General features: G+C 41.7%; 1 protein-coding gene across 24 annotated transcripts in view; it reads left to right on the plus strand.

The window, feature by feature from the left end:
- Positions 1–12,183, plus strand: part of HECTD1 (HECT domain E3 ubiquitin protein ligase 1) — a 101,417-nt gene that overhangs the window by 75,217 nt on the left and 14,017 nt on the right. For 14 of the 24 annotated variants that reach the window (XM_008269476.5, XM_008269479.5, XM_008269478.5 and 11 more), the window contains 4 exons: positions 1,494–1,627; positions 3,248–3,370; positions 7,118–7,274; positions 10,670–10,892. In XM_008269476.5, the coding sequence (XP_008267698.1) occupies positions 1,494–1,627; positions 3,248–3,370; positions 7,118–7,274; positions 10,670–10,892 (637 nt within the window). The remainder of the gene's footprint in view (positions 1–1,493; positions 1,628–3,247; positions 3,371–7,117; positions 7,275–10,669; positions 10,893–12,183) is intronic. The other 10 variants (XM_008269477.5, XM_051822136.3, XM_051822135.3 and 7 more) reach the window with 1 other exon arrangement.

Here is a 12,183-nt window from a genome sequence, read left to right on the forward strand (position 1 = left end):
GGGGAAAGCAACAGATGATGGCCCCAGTACTTGGGCCCTTGTGACCCAAGTTGGGGACTCAGGTGAAACTCTTGGCTCCTGGCTCCACCCTGGCCCAGCGCTTGCCATGCGGGCACTTAGGAAGTGAACCAGCAGATGGAAGGTGTCTCTCTGTCTCTCCCTCTCTCTCTCTAACTCTGACTTTCAAATAAATAAATAAATCTTAAAAAAAATACTTGGCTCAGAGATCTGCAGTTTGGATCTTTAAGGATATAGAAAGTATTCAGTTTTTATCCATTGTGCTATTCTGATGCTGTATTAGAAGGTTTTTCCCCTTCTATAAACATTAAAATTGATTTTTAAGTCTCAATTTGTTTATTTTCAATTCTTGAAAGAACAGATTGTTAGCATTTTATTTATGTGAGATAGTGTAATTTGACTCAGTCTTCATTGGAATGAAGGGAGAGAGTCTAAGAATGAAGTAGAAAAATAAGTTTATTGAATTATTATGTGTTAGATAATGTGGATAATATGAAAGATGCTACATGTATCATTCCATAATAAATAGGTATTATTCTGCAGTAGTCATTATTTTTTTTTAAGATTTATTTATTTGAAAATCAAGAGTTACCCAGAGACAAGAAAGGCAGAGAGAGAGAGAGAGAGAGAGAGAGGTCTTCCATCGATAGTTCACTTCTCAGATGGCCACAATGGCTGGAGCTGCGCCGATCTAAAGCCAGGAGCCAAGAGCTTCTTCTGGGTCTCCCAAGTGGGTGCAAGGGCCCAAGGACTTGGGCCATCCTCTGCTGCTTTCCCAGGCCACAGCAGAGAGCTGGATTGGAAGTGGAGCAGCCAGGTCTCGAAGTGGTGCCCATATGGGATGCCAGTGCTTCAGGCCAGGGCGTTAATCCTCTGCGCTACAGCGCCGGTCCGCTGCAGTAGTTGTCATTAACCTGCTAAGTCTAAGCCCAGGTCTTACTGATTGATGTAATTCTGTTTTCCTTCATAAAATCTTTTTGCAGCTTATAATTATATTTTCATCTGTTTACTTGTTAAATGCCTGTGGGTTCCTTGGGGGTCTCAGACCACATCACTTACACCAGAAGCCTAATAGTTCTTGGGATGTAATATATGCTCAGTAGATAACTTGTTGGTAAAATGAATGACTTCAAGGTGTTTCTTTCTACCATGTTGTGCTTCCTGTGACTTATTCAGAGGATGATGATTGAGTTGTTTTTAATATAACCTGCATAGTTGAGCTTTTGTATTGGATATTGTGGATTCAGATTTGTTTAGAGCCATCCATTATCCTGAGCTGTTTCCTGCCATGCTGCGATGTATGCCCATTGTTACTTATTCTGTACTTGTGCTAGTAGAAGGGTACATCACTAAGTGTGGTCTTTATACTTGCGCCTTTTGAATTTTACCTTTGTGTTCTAAAGCCCAAAACACAAAGTTACTTGGTTATGCCTTGCTAATTATGTTGACAACAGATTGTTGGTTTTGTTTTCTAGATTTCCTTGATAGCTGCCGTGCCAGTACTCTGTTAGCTGAGCTCGATGATGATGAGGACTTGCCTGAGCCAGATGAGGAAGACGATGAGAATGAAGATGACAACCAGGAGGACCAGGAATACGAGGAGGTTATGGTAGTGAGAGTCCTCCATTCTCTTGATTAAGATAAGATATTGGCCGACGCCGCGGCTCAACAGGCTAATCCTCCGCCTGCGGCGCCGGCACACCGGGTTCTAGTCCCGGTCGGGGCGCCGGATTCTGTCCCGGTTGCCCCTCTTCCAGGCCAGCTCTCTGCTGTGGCCAGGGAGTGCAGTGGAGGGTGGCCCAAGTGCTTGGGCCCTGCACCCCATGGGAGATCAGGAAGTACCTGGCTCCTGCCTTCGGATCAATGTGGTGCGCCGGCTGCAGTGCGCCAGCCGTGGCGGCCATTGGAGGGTGAACCAACGGTAAAGGAAGACCTTTCTCTCTGTCTCTCTCTCTCACTGTCCACTCTGCCTGTCAAAAAAAAAAATAAAGATATTAAGAATTGAAGGGAGGGGCTGGCATTGTGCACAGCAAGTAAAGCCACTTCTTGTGATGCCAAAATCCCATATTTGAGAGACGACTTCCTCCCTACATTCCCACAGTGGCTAGAGCTTGGCTGGAGCCAAAGCTAGCAGCCAGGAACTCAATTCAGGTTTCACTTGAGGGTAGCAGAAACCCAACTGCTTGAATTGTCATTGCCTTCCAAAGTCCATATTAACGGGAAGCTAGAATCAGAAGCAAGCCAGGAGTCAAGTCGCATCTTAATTACTAGACCAGATGCTCACCCCTACTAACCTTAAAGAATATAGTCTTCGTAGGTCTTCAACAATAATTATACTTAGAAGTTTTTAATACTGTTTTGCATGTAGTACTGTGTATTTTTTTTAATTGGTGAGACTTTCTTCTTATATATTTTTAAAAGATATATTTACTTGAAAGGCAGTGTTAGAGAGAGGAGAGACAGAGAGAGAAGGAAAGAGATCTATCTACTGGTACACTCCCCAAATGGCTGTAACTGCTAGGGCTGAGCCAGGCCAAAGCCTGGAGCCTAGAACAACATCTAGGTCTCCCATGTGGTTGGCAGGGGCCAAAGGATTTGGGCTATCTCCTACTGCTTTCCCAGAAAGCAGTAGGGACTTGAACAGGTGCTCATATGTCATGCTGTTGCTACAGACAGTGGCTTAACCTGCTGTGCCACAGTGCCAGTCCATAGCTGTGTATTTTATCATAATTCCTTACACGGAGGAATGAGAGACAAAGAAAAATAATTTCCCTTATTATCACAGTTAAGTAGAAAAGTAGGGACCCAAACCTGGGCATTGTGACCCAGAACTTTCAAAATGTAACCTCTTTGGTTGTCTTTTTAATTTAAAATTGTGCCTGAAAATATCCATTAGTATAACTTTTTGTGTATTCTTAATTTTGCTTTATAAATCATTTAAAATTGCTAAGTTGAGTTTTAATGGGACAAAGAAATCCAAAGTGCACATTAACTATGTGTTGCTTAGAAAGCATATCAGCATATTTCTTCTGAAGGAAGTGAATAAAATGCATGATGAATTTAAAGTACTCATATTGTAGCTTTTCTGTAAATGGCTTATGAAGATAAAATTCTTAAAGATAATTTTTGTTAATGTGGGTTGATGAACTTGAAGGACAGTGCTAAATGAGTATCAGTATGTATGGATCAAATAAGTAGACATGTATCTTTTGGCATTTTTTTATTTCAGATTCTGAGACGTCCATCCCTGCAGCGTCGAGCTGGCTCTCGTTCTGATGTTACACACCATGCTGTCACCTCGCAGCTACCACAGGTCCCTACTGGAGCAGGTAGCCGACCTATTGGGGAGCAGGTAATGCCTTTTGAGTTCATTTCCCCTCCAGTATATTTTTGTTCTTTTCATAGTAAAGCATGAATCAAAATGTCTAACTGCCTACAGATTGTATGTGTAGGGAGGAAGACGGGAAAAGAGAGAGCTATCAGAGATAGTTAGAAACTTCCCTGTTTATTGGATTCCATATTCTAGATAGAAGCTGTGATTGCACTGGCATAATACAATGGGAATTTCCTACTTGAAACCCTTTGGCCTTTAGGTAATGGTAAGCATATATTAAAATACTTGATAGTGTTATCTCAGATCTGTAGTTGTAGTAGAGGGGGTAGTAGCAGTAGAAGCAGCAGTACTAGTCTCTTAGTTAACACTGATCGGGGCTGGCGCTGTGGTGTAGCAGGTAAAACCACTGTCTACAGTGCTGGCATCCCATATGGGCACCAGTTCTAGTCCCGGCTGCTCCTGTTCCAATCCAGCTCTCTGCTGTGGCCTGGGAAAGCAGTGGAAGATGGCCCAAGTACTTGGGCCCCTGCACTCACGTGGGAGACTCGGAAGAAGCTCCTGGTTCCGGACTTCAGATCTGCTCAGCTCCAGCTGTTGTAGCCATTTGGGAAGTGAACAAGTGGATGGAAGACCTTTGTCTCTTGCTCTCACTGTCTGTAACTCTACCTCTCAAATAAATAAATAAAATCTAAAAAAAAAAAAAAAAAGTAACACTGATCACAAAGTGCTAGAGATATAATTCTCAATAAAAGGTGTAGTAACTTATTTAATCTACACTAACCTTTTTATTAAGAGAGGATACTTCTATCTCCTGGTTTGTTCCTCAAATGCTGCATCAGGTAGGAGCCAAAACCAGGAGCCAGGCCCTCAATCCAAGTCTCCTACATGGGTGTTTGGAACCTAAATTGGAATTGGAAGCAAAGCTAGGAATGGAACCCAGGCACTTTGTTATGGGATGTAAGTGTCCCAAGAGACATCTTAACCATTGGCCAAGGATGTTTCTATCTGCTGGTTTACTCTTCAAATATACTGAATACCTAGAGTAGGCCAAGCCAAAGCAGAAAGCTGGAAACTCAATCCAGGTCTCCCATGTGAGCAGCGGGAACTCAACTATTTGAGTCCTTGTTGCCTCTCAGGGCATGCAGTAGCAGGAAACTGGAATCAGGAGTGGAAAAGGGACTAAAACCTAGGCCCTCTGATATGGGATATGGGTTTCCCAAGTGGTATCTTAACTAGTAGGAAAAGTGCCCACAACAAATAACAACTCAAGCTGAAATTTGGTGGCTCTAGAATTAGAATGTCTAGACTTGCATCCTTGACCCCAACTGCTGTGTATTATTTTTAGCATTTACTTTATCTGAAAATTGGAGCTAATAATTGCTCCTATAGGATTTGTGAGGGTGGGCAATAGGCTAAGATGCTGGTTAGGATGCCCACATACTATGTCAGATTGCCAAGGTTCAGTTCCTGGATCCAGCTCCTGTCTTCACGTTGTTGCTAATGGGACCTTAGAAGGTAGTGGTGATGGCTGAAATACCTGCGTCCTTGCCACTCAAATGAGAAACCCAAATTGAGTTATAGGCTCCTGGCTTTGGCCTGGCCCAGCCCCAGGTGTTGTGGCCATTTGTGGGGGGTGAACCAGCAGATGGGAGATCTCTCTCATTCTTGCTCTTCTCTGGCTCTGTATATTTCACATAAGTAAAGAAATAAATTTTTAAGTTAATTTCAGTTAAGTATTAACGATGAAGTTGTGTTTTTGTTTTTACATTTAATTTTAATAGTTACCAACACATAATTTTTTATCTACCCCATGGTAATTTTTTTCTTTTTTAAAAATTTATTTATTTATTTGAAAAGCAGAGAGAGGCAGAAAGAGAGAGAGAGAAAGAGGTCTTCCATCCACTGGTTCACTCCCCAGATGACTGCCACAGCTGGAGCTGTGCCAATCTAAAGCCAGGATCCAGGAGCTTCTTCTGGTTCTCCCACACCAGTGCAGGGGCCCAAGGACCCGGGCCATCAGCAGAGAGCTGGATTGGAAATGGAACAGCCGGGATATGAACCAGCGTCCATTTAGGACGCTGGCACTGCAGGCGGCAGCTTTACCTGCTATGCCACAGCGCCAGTCCCTCTACCCCATAGTAATTTAAAGCAGCTTCTAGTCATCCTATATATGTTGAATGTAAATTATTTGGTAAGAAATTAAGTTTACATTTATACTTTGAAAATTCCAACTTGTTTTAAGATAATTGTTGGTACGTAGGAAGTTCAAAAATATAGAGAATTTTTTTTAAGATTTATTTATTTAATTGAGAGGCAGAGTTAGGGAGAGACAGAAAGAGAAGTCTTCCATCCACTAGTTGACTCCCCAAAAGGGCTGCAATGGCTGGAGTTGGGCCAATCTGAAAGCCAGGAGCCAGGAGTTTCCCACATGGGTGCAGGGGTCCCAAGCACTTAGGCCATCTTCTGCTGTGTTTCCTAGGCCATTAGAGTGCAGCAGCCAGGACTTGAACCAGTGCCCTTTTGGGATGCTGGCCATGCAATTGGAGGCTTAACCTACTACGCCACAGCATCAGCCCCAGAGAAGTCTTTTTTTGTTGTTTTTATTTTGTTTTATTTATTTATTTGAAAGAGAGACTTAGAGAGGCAGAGGCGGAGAGAGAGTGGTCCATCCACTGGTTCACTCCCCACATGGCCGCAGTGACCAGAGCTGGGCCAATCCGGAGCCAGGGGCCAGGAGCTTCTGGGTCTCCCACGTGGATGCAAGGACTCAAGGACTTGGGCCATCTTCTACTGCTTTCCCAGGCCATAGCAGAGAGCTGGATCAGAAGTGAAGCAGCCAGGACTCGAAATGGCGCCCATATGGGATGACAGCACTGCCGGCGGTGGCTTTACCTGCTGCGCCACAGTGCCAGCTTCCAGAGAAGTCTTAATGTACCCTTTGCCCAATTTCTCCAAGTGCTTAGTTTCATATTACCTAAAAATAGGTTATCAAAACTAGAAAATTGGCAGCAGTACATTTGTATTATGGTTTTTGTAATATTGCTACCATTTAGATAATACATTAATTTTTTAAAAAATCAGTTATTTACAGGCTGGCTCTGTGGCATAGTAGGTAAAGCCATTGCCTGTGATCCTGGCATTCCATATAGCACTGGTTCAAGTCCTGGCTCCACTTCTGATCCAGCTCCCTGCTAATGGCCTGGGGAAGGCAGCAGAAGATAGCCCAACTGCTTGGGTCCCTGCCACCCACATGGGAAACTCAGATGAAATTCCTGGCTCCTGGCTTCAGCCTGGTCCATTGCTGGCCGTTGTGGCCCTCTGGGGAGTGAAGCAGCAGATGGAAGATCTCTCTCTATATATATCTCTATCTCTGTCTCTTCCTTTCTTTCTGTAACTCTTTTAAAATGAATAAATACATCTTTAAAAACATACTTATTTTGAAGTGCAGAGTTATAGAGACGGAAAGACAGATCTTCCATCTTCTGGTTTACTCCCCAAATGTCTACAACCACTGGGTTGGGCCAGGCCAATGCAAGAAGCCTAGAACTCTATCCACATCTCCCCTGTAGGTTGGTGGGGCCCAAGTACTTGGGCCATCTTCCTGTGCTGGAAGTGGAGCAGCTAGAACTTGAACTGATGCTCATTTGGGATGCTTGTGTCACATGTGCAGCTTAATCTGCTGCACCACAACTCTGGCCCCAGTATGTCACTTTCACAGTAATAAGATAATCACCCTCAACTGTATATGGAATTTTATTCTCATAGGAAGAAGAAGAATATGAAACTAAAGGGGGACGTCGGAGAACGTGGGATGATGATTATGTACTAAAGCGGCAGTTTTCTGCTTTGGTTCCTGCTTTTGATCCTAGACCTGGTCGTACTAATGTCCAACAGACAACTGATCTAGAAATTCCTCCCCCAGGTACAGTGTGTTTTATTTTATTTACTTTTTTTAAATTTAATTTTGATAGATACCAAGTAAGATTGTTCTTTACAGTTTGAAAAAAACCCTGGTGCTGGTGTTGTGATATAGTGAATTAAGCTGCTGCCTGCAACACTGGCATCCCATATGGATGCTGCTTCAAGTCCTGGCTATTCCACTTCAATCCAGCTCCCTGATTGATGGCCTGGGAAAGGAAGCAAGTACTTGGGCTCCTGCCACCTATGTGGGAGACCTGGATGAAGCTCCTAGCTCCAGGTTAGGCCCCATCCAGCTGTTGTGGCCATTTGGGGAGTGAACCAGCAGATGGATGATCCCTTTCTCCATCTCTCTCTCTCTTTGCCTTTCAATAAATAAATCTTTAAAGAAAGAAAGAAAAATCCTTCCTGTGTATTCAGGCTGTCAGTAAAAATACCTAGGAAAAACTATCAGCCACAACTTTTCAGAAATACAGATATTTTCTGCGGAGCAAATTTCTAATTATTTTAAACACCTTTTTATTTTAAAGCTAGGCCTAATTTAAATATGAGAAACTTCTAATCCTATTTGTACTGGATCAAAATTGCTAAGGATTTGTTGCTATCAACTTTGAAATTTGACTAGTGGTTTCAGTTATGGTATTTAGGGTCATTTGGCCTGAGTGACAATTTTATCCTCCTAAACCATGTCAGGTATGGTAGGCATTCTAATGATTCCCCTAAAGATGTCCAGTTTCCAAGCCTGTGAAACTTTGCTAATATAATTAAAGGTCTTGATATGAGAAGATTATCTGGGTGGGTTCAGTATAATCCCAAGAGTCCTTACAAGGGAACAGAGGCCAGAATGATGAGGGATCCAGAGCCAAGGAATGTGGGCAGCCTCTAGGGGTGAGAGGCAAGAAAGCAGTCTCTCCCTAGGGCTCCCAGAGGAGTAAAGCCCCAAAAGTCCACATTAGATTTCTGACCTCTAGAACTGTACATTTCTATTGTATTGCTGTATTACACCACTTAGTTTATCATAATATTTTACAGTAGCAGTAGAGAAAAAATACATTGGGAAAATCACCTGTGTTGGCCTGAATTTCCATTTCTCTTACATGGAGATAATATTAGTCTCTATTCAACAAAATAGTTAAAAAGATTAAGTAAAATATATAAGGTGCTTAACATAGTACCTGATGTTTATCTCAATAAATCTCAGCTATTAAAATCATGTTATCCTTAAAGAAGACTTGAATAGTTAAATGTGACATTATTTTCTAGTTGATAAAAAGGCACTGTGCTAAATATGAAAATGGTCTACTTTGTAGAATTACTTATGTATTTTAAGATTTCTGTATTTGAGAGAGTTACAGAGAGACAGAGAGATCTTCCATCTGCTGGTTTACTCCCTAAATGACCACAGCAGTCAGTGATGCACCATGTTGGAACCAGGAACATGAAACTCCATGCAATTCTCCCATGTGGTGATGGGGCCCAAGTACTCGGGCCTCTTCTTTTTTCTTTTTTCTTTTTTTTTAAATTTATTTATTTATTTATTTATGTGAAAGGCAGAATTACAGAGAGAAGGGGAAATAGAGAGAGAGGTCCATCTTCCATCCACTGATTCACTCCCCCAAATGGCCACAATGGCTGGGGTTGGCGAGGCTGAAACCAGGAGCCTGAAATTCTGTCTGGGTCTCCCATATATACATGCAGGTGCCCAAGGACTTGGGTCATCTCCTGCAGCTTTTCAAACACATTAGTAGGGAGTTGGATTGGAAGCATAGCAGCAGGGATTATCCTGCAGGCGGTTTCTTAACTCGTTGCACCACAATGCCACCCCCTGTAATATAGTGTTTTGTGGGGAGTATGGATATGGGCTGAAACAAGATGTTCCAAGATCTCTTCAAAAAAGAAAAGCCTATGAGTATAAATAGGTCCAAACTTTAATTTTCTTTGGCAATATATTTCATATCTTCTGATATTTTAGCTGCTGGTATTTTATAATAAAGACTTATTAGCTCTACCTCATTTTGTATGCAGAGATGATTGCACAAGGTTAATTTATATTGTCAAAATTTTGAAATGACCTTAGTTATGTTCAATAGTAGGAAAATGAGAATGGTTCAGTTAAGGTGCAGTGGGCTTTCATGCAGTGAATAAAATAATATTTTAGAAGACTATCATGACAGGAAGAACAGATTCATGAGCTGATGAACAGGAATTACCAAATACTTTATAAAATGTATTTGTTTGTATGTGTTTACCTTACAACTCACTGATTCAGTGGAAATAAAAGGTTGACAGGTCATTGGCCCATAGTGGTTTTCTTATGTGTTTTCATATCATATATATGTGTTCAGTTCCAACAGCCTATGTTTCAGTAACATGCATGTAGTTGTTTGGTTTTAAAAAAATGGGTTTGGAAGCAATGACGTGATCAGCCCTTGTCCTGACTGTCGAGAAACAGCTTACTATTTTATTTTTTTTAGTATTTTCTTTTTCTACTTAATACTATTGGTTGAACTCTTTACTTAACACAGAATTGTTCTTAGGTGTTTAAATCCAATTGAAAATTGATCCCTGTTAAAAATAAAAGTAGGAATAGGAGAGGGAGGAGATGTACAGTTCGGCACATGTTCCCTTGGACTTATCTCTGAGGGTGAGGCTAAAAACTTGCCATGGGACTCCGTCCCATTAAGTTGGTAGTACCAATGCCATCTTACTAGTTAAAGTGATCAGTTTAAGTTCATAACTGATCATAAAGATAGGATTAAGTGTTAAAAGGATCACATAAATAGGACTAAGTGTCTGCTAGTAATAATTGATAGAATTAAAAAGGAGAGAACGATCCAATATGGAAGCAGGATACACAGCAGACTCATAGAATGACAAATGCCCTAAACAGCACTCTGGCCTCAGAATCAGTTCTTAATGCATTCAGTTTGGGCTAAAAAGCCCATGAGAGATGTCAGGCAAGGAAAGCCAAGACACTGTGGCAGAAAATGACTTACATGAAAGATCTCTGTGAGTGAGATCCCAGTGGAAAGAAGGGGCCATCAAAGAAGGACATACTTTTCTCTAGAAGGGAGGAGAGAACTTCCACTTTGATTATGGTCCATTCTAAATAATGTTGGAGTTTGTGGACTCAAGAGGCTTCCATAGCCTTGGCAGCTCATGACAAGAGCGTGGGTGATTACTGAATTCATACATAAGAATATCAGTTGTTAAATCAACAACAGGAATCACTGTGCACTTGCTCCCCATGTAGGACCTCTGTCCTTAATGTGTTGTACTATGAGAATTAACGGTAAAACTAGTCTTCAAACAGTAAAACTTTGTGTCTCCTAGTGCAGTTTTCTTCTGAACTGCTTGTTTTAGTATAATTATTTTTTTATCCATCTTCCAAATTTTTAGGAACGCCTCATTCAGAGCTCTTGGAAGAAGTTGAATGTACTCCATCACCTCGGTTAGCCCTCACTTTGAAAGTGACAGGTCTTGGAACAACTCGTGAAGTTGAATTACCACTCACCAATTTCAGATCAACCATCTTTTACTATGTACAAAAATTGCTTCAGTTGTCCTGTAATGGCAATGTGAAATCAGATAAACTAAGGCGTATTTGGGAGCCTACATACACGTAAGATATTTTAACTTAATATTTTAGTAGATATTGTCATGGTAAATGAACAAAGAAACATTTGTTTCTATTTTGGATTATAGGAAAATAGGAAAGATTTGATTCTTGCCCTGCCAGTTTATTGGAACAATTAAGAACACTGTCATTCTTGATGTAGAAGGTTAAATTCTGGAATTGGAAAAGCCTTCAGAAATAATCTAGGCAAGGGGCTGGCGTTGTGGCATAGTGGGTAAGGCTTCTGCCTGTAACAATGGCATCCCTGTGGGCACTGGTTTGTATTCTGGCTGCTGCACTTCTGATCCAGCTCCTTGCTGAGGGCCAGGGGAAAGTCTCCGAGGATAACGCAAGTGTGTAGGCCCCTGCCACCCATGCTGGAAACCCGGATGAAGTTCCTGGCTCCTGGATTTGGCCTGGCCTAGCTCTGGCTGTTATGGCCATCTGGGGAGTGAACCAGTGGGTGGAAGTTTTCTTTCTCTCTCTCTGTGACTTTCAAAATAAATAAACCTTTAAAAAAATTAATCTAGACTAGCTCCTTATGTAGTAGTCACTGAAAAGATTATCATTTGAAGTAAATTTTTTTTATTTATTCTTTATTACAGGGTATATAGTTTAAGCTTTTCTCTTTTTTAATTTATGCATTCAGCAAATAATTATCAGTGGCCTTAGGGAAAATTTACCTTTTTTGCCTTACTTTGACTGATCTATACAACGAAAATAGTTGAGGAATCAGTGAATTAATGTATATATAGTGTTTTGTTTTGTTTTTTAATTTTATTTTTATTTTTTATTTATTTTGTCAGGCAGAGTGGTCAGTGAGAAAGAGAGACAGGGAGAAAGGTCTTCCTTTACCGTTGGTTCACCCTCCAGTGGCCGCTGCGGCTGGTGCACTTCTACCGGCGCACCGCGCTGATCTGAAGGCAGGAGCCAGGTGCTTCTCCTGGTCTCCCATGGGGTGCAGGGCCCAAGCACTTGGGCCATCCTCCACTGCATTCCCGGGCCATGGCAGAGAGCTGGCCTGGAAGAAGGGCAACCGGGACAGAATCCGGCACCCCGACTGGGACTAGAACCGAGTGTACTGGCGCCACAGGCAGAGGATTAGCCTAGTGAGCTGTGGCGCCGGCCCCTGTATAGTGTTTTTAATACTCTCTGGACTGTAGTTGTTTAATAAGTATCACCTATCAAATTATTATTTGGTAATAATTTAAATAATAAATTTTTATTCTTACTGCAACTTCACTTGTGGTAGTATGTTCTCTTAACATACTGATAATCCAGTGTAAGCTCTTTTGAG

The sequence above is a fragment of the Oryctolagus cuniculus genome, chromosome 12 (genome assembly GCF_051225735.1).
Source record: "Oryctolagus cuniculus isolate XC-2025 breed Fujian yellow rabbit chromosome 12, ASM5122573v1, whole genome shotgun sequence".
Taxonomy (NCBI): domain Eukaryota; kingdom Metazoa; phylum Chordata; class Mammalia; order Lagomorpha; family Leporidae; genus Oryctolagus; species Oryctolagus cuniculus.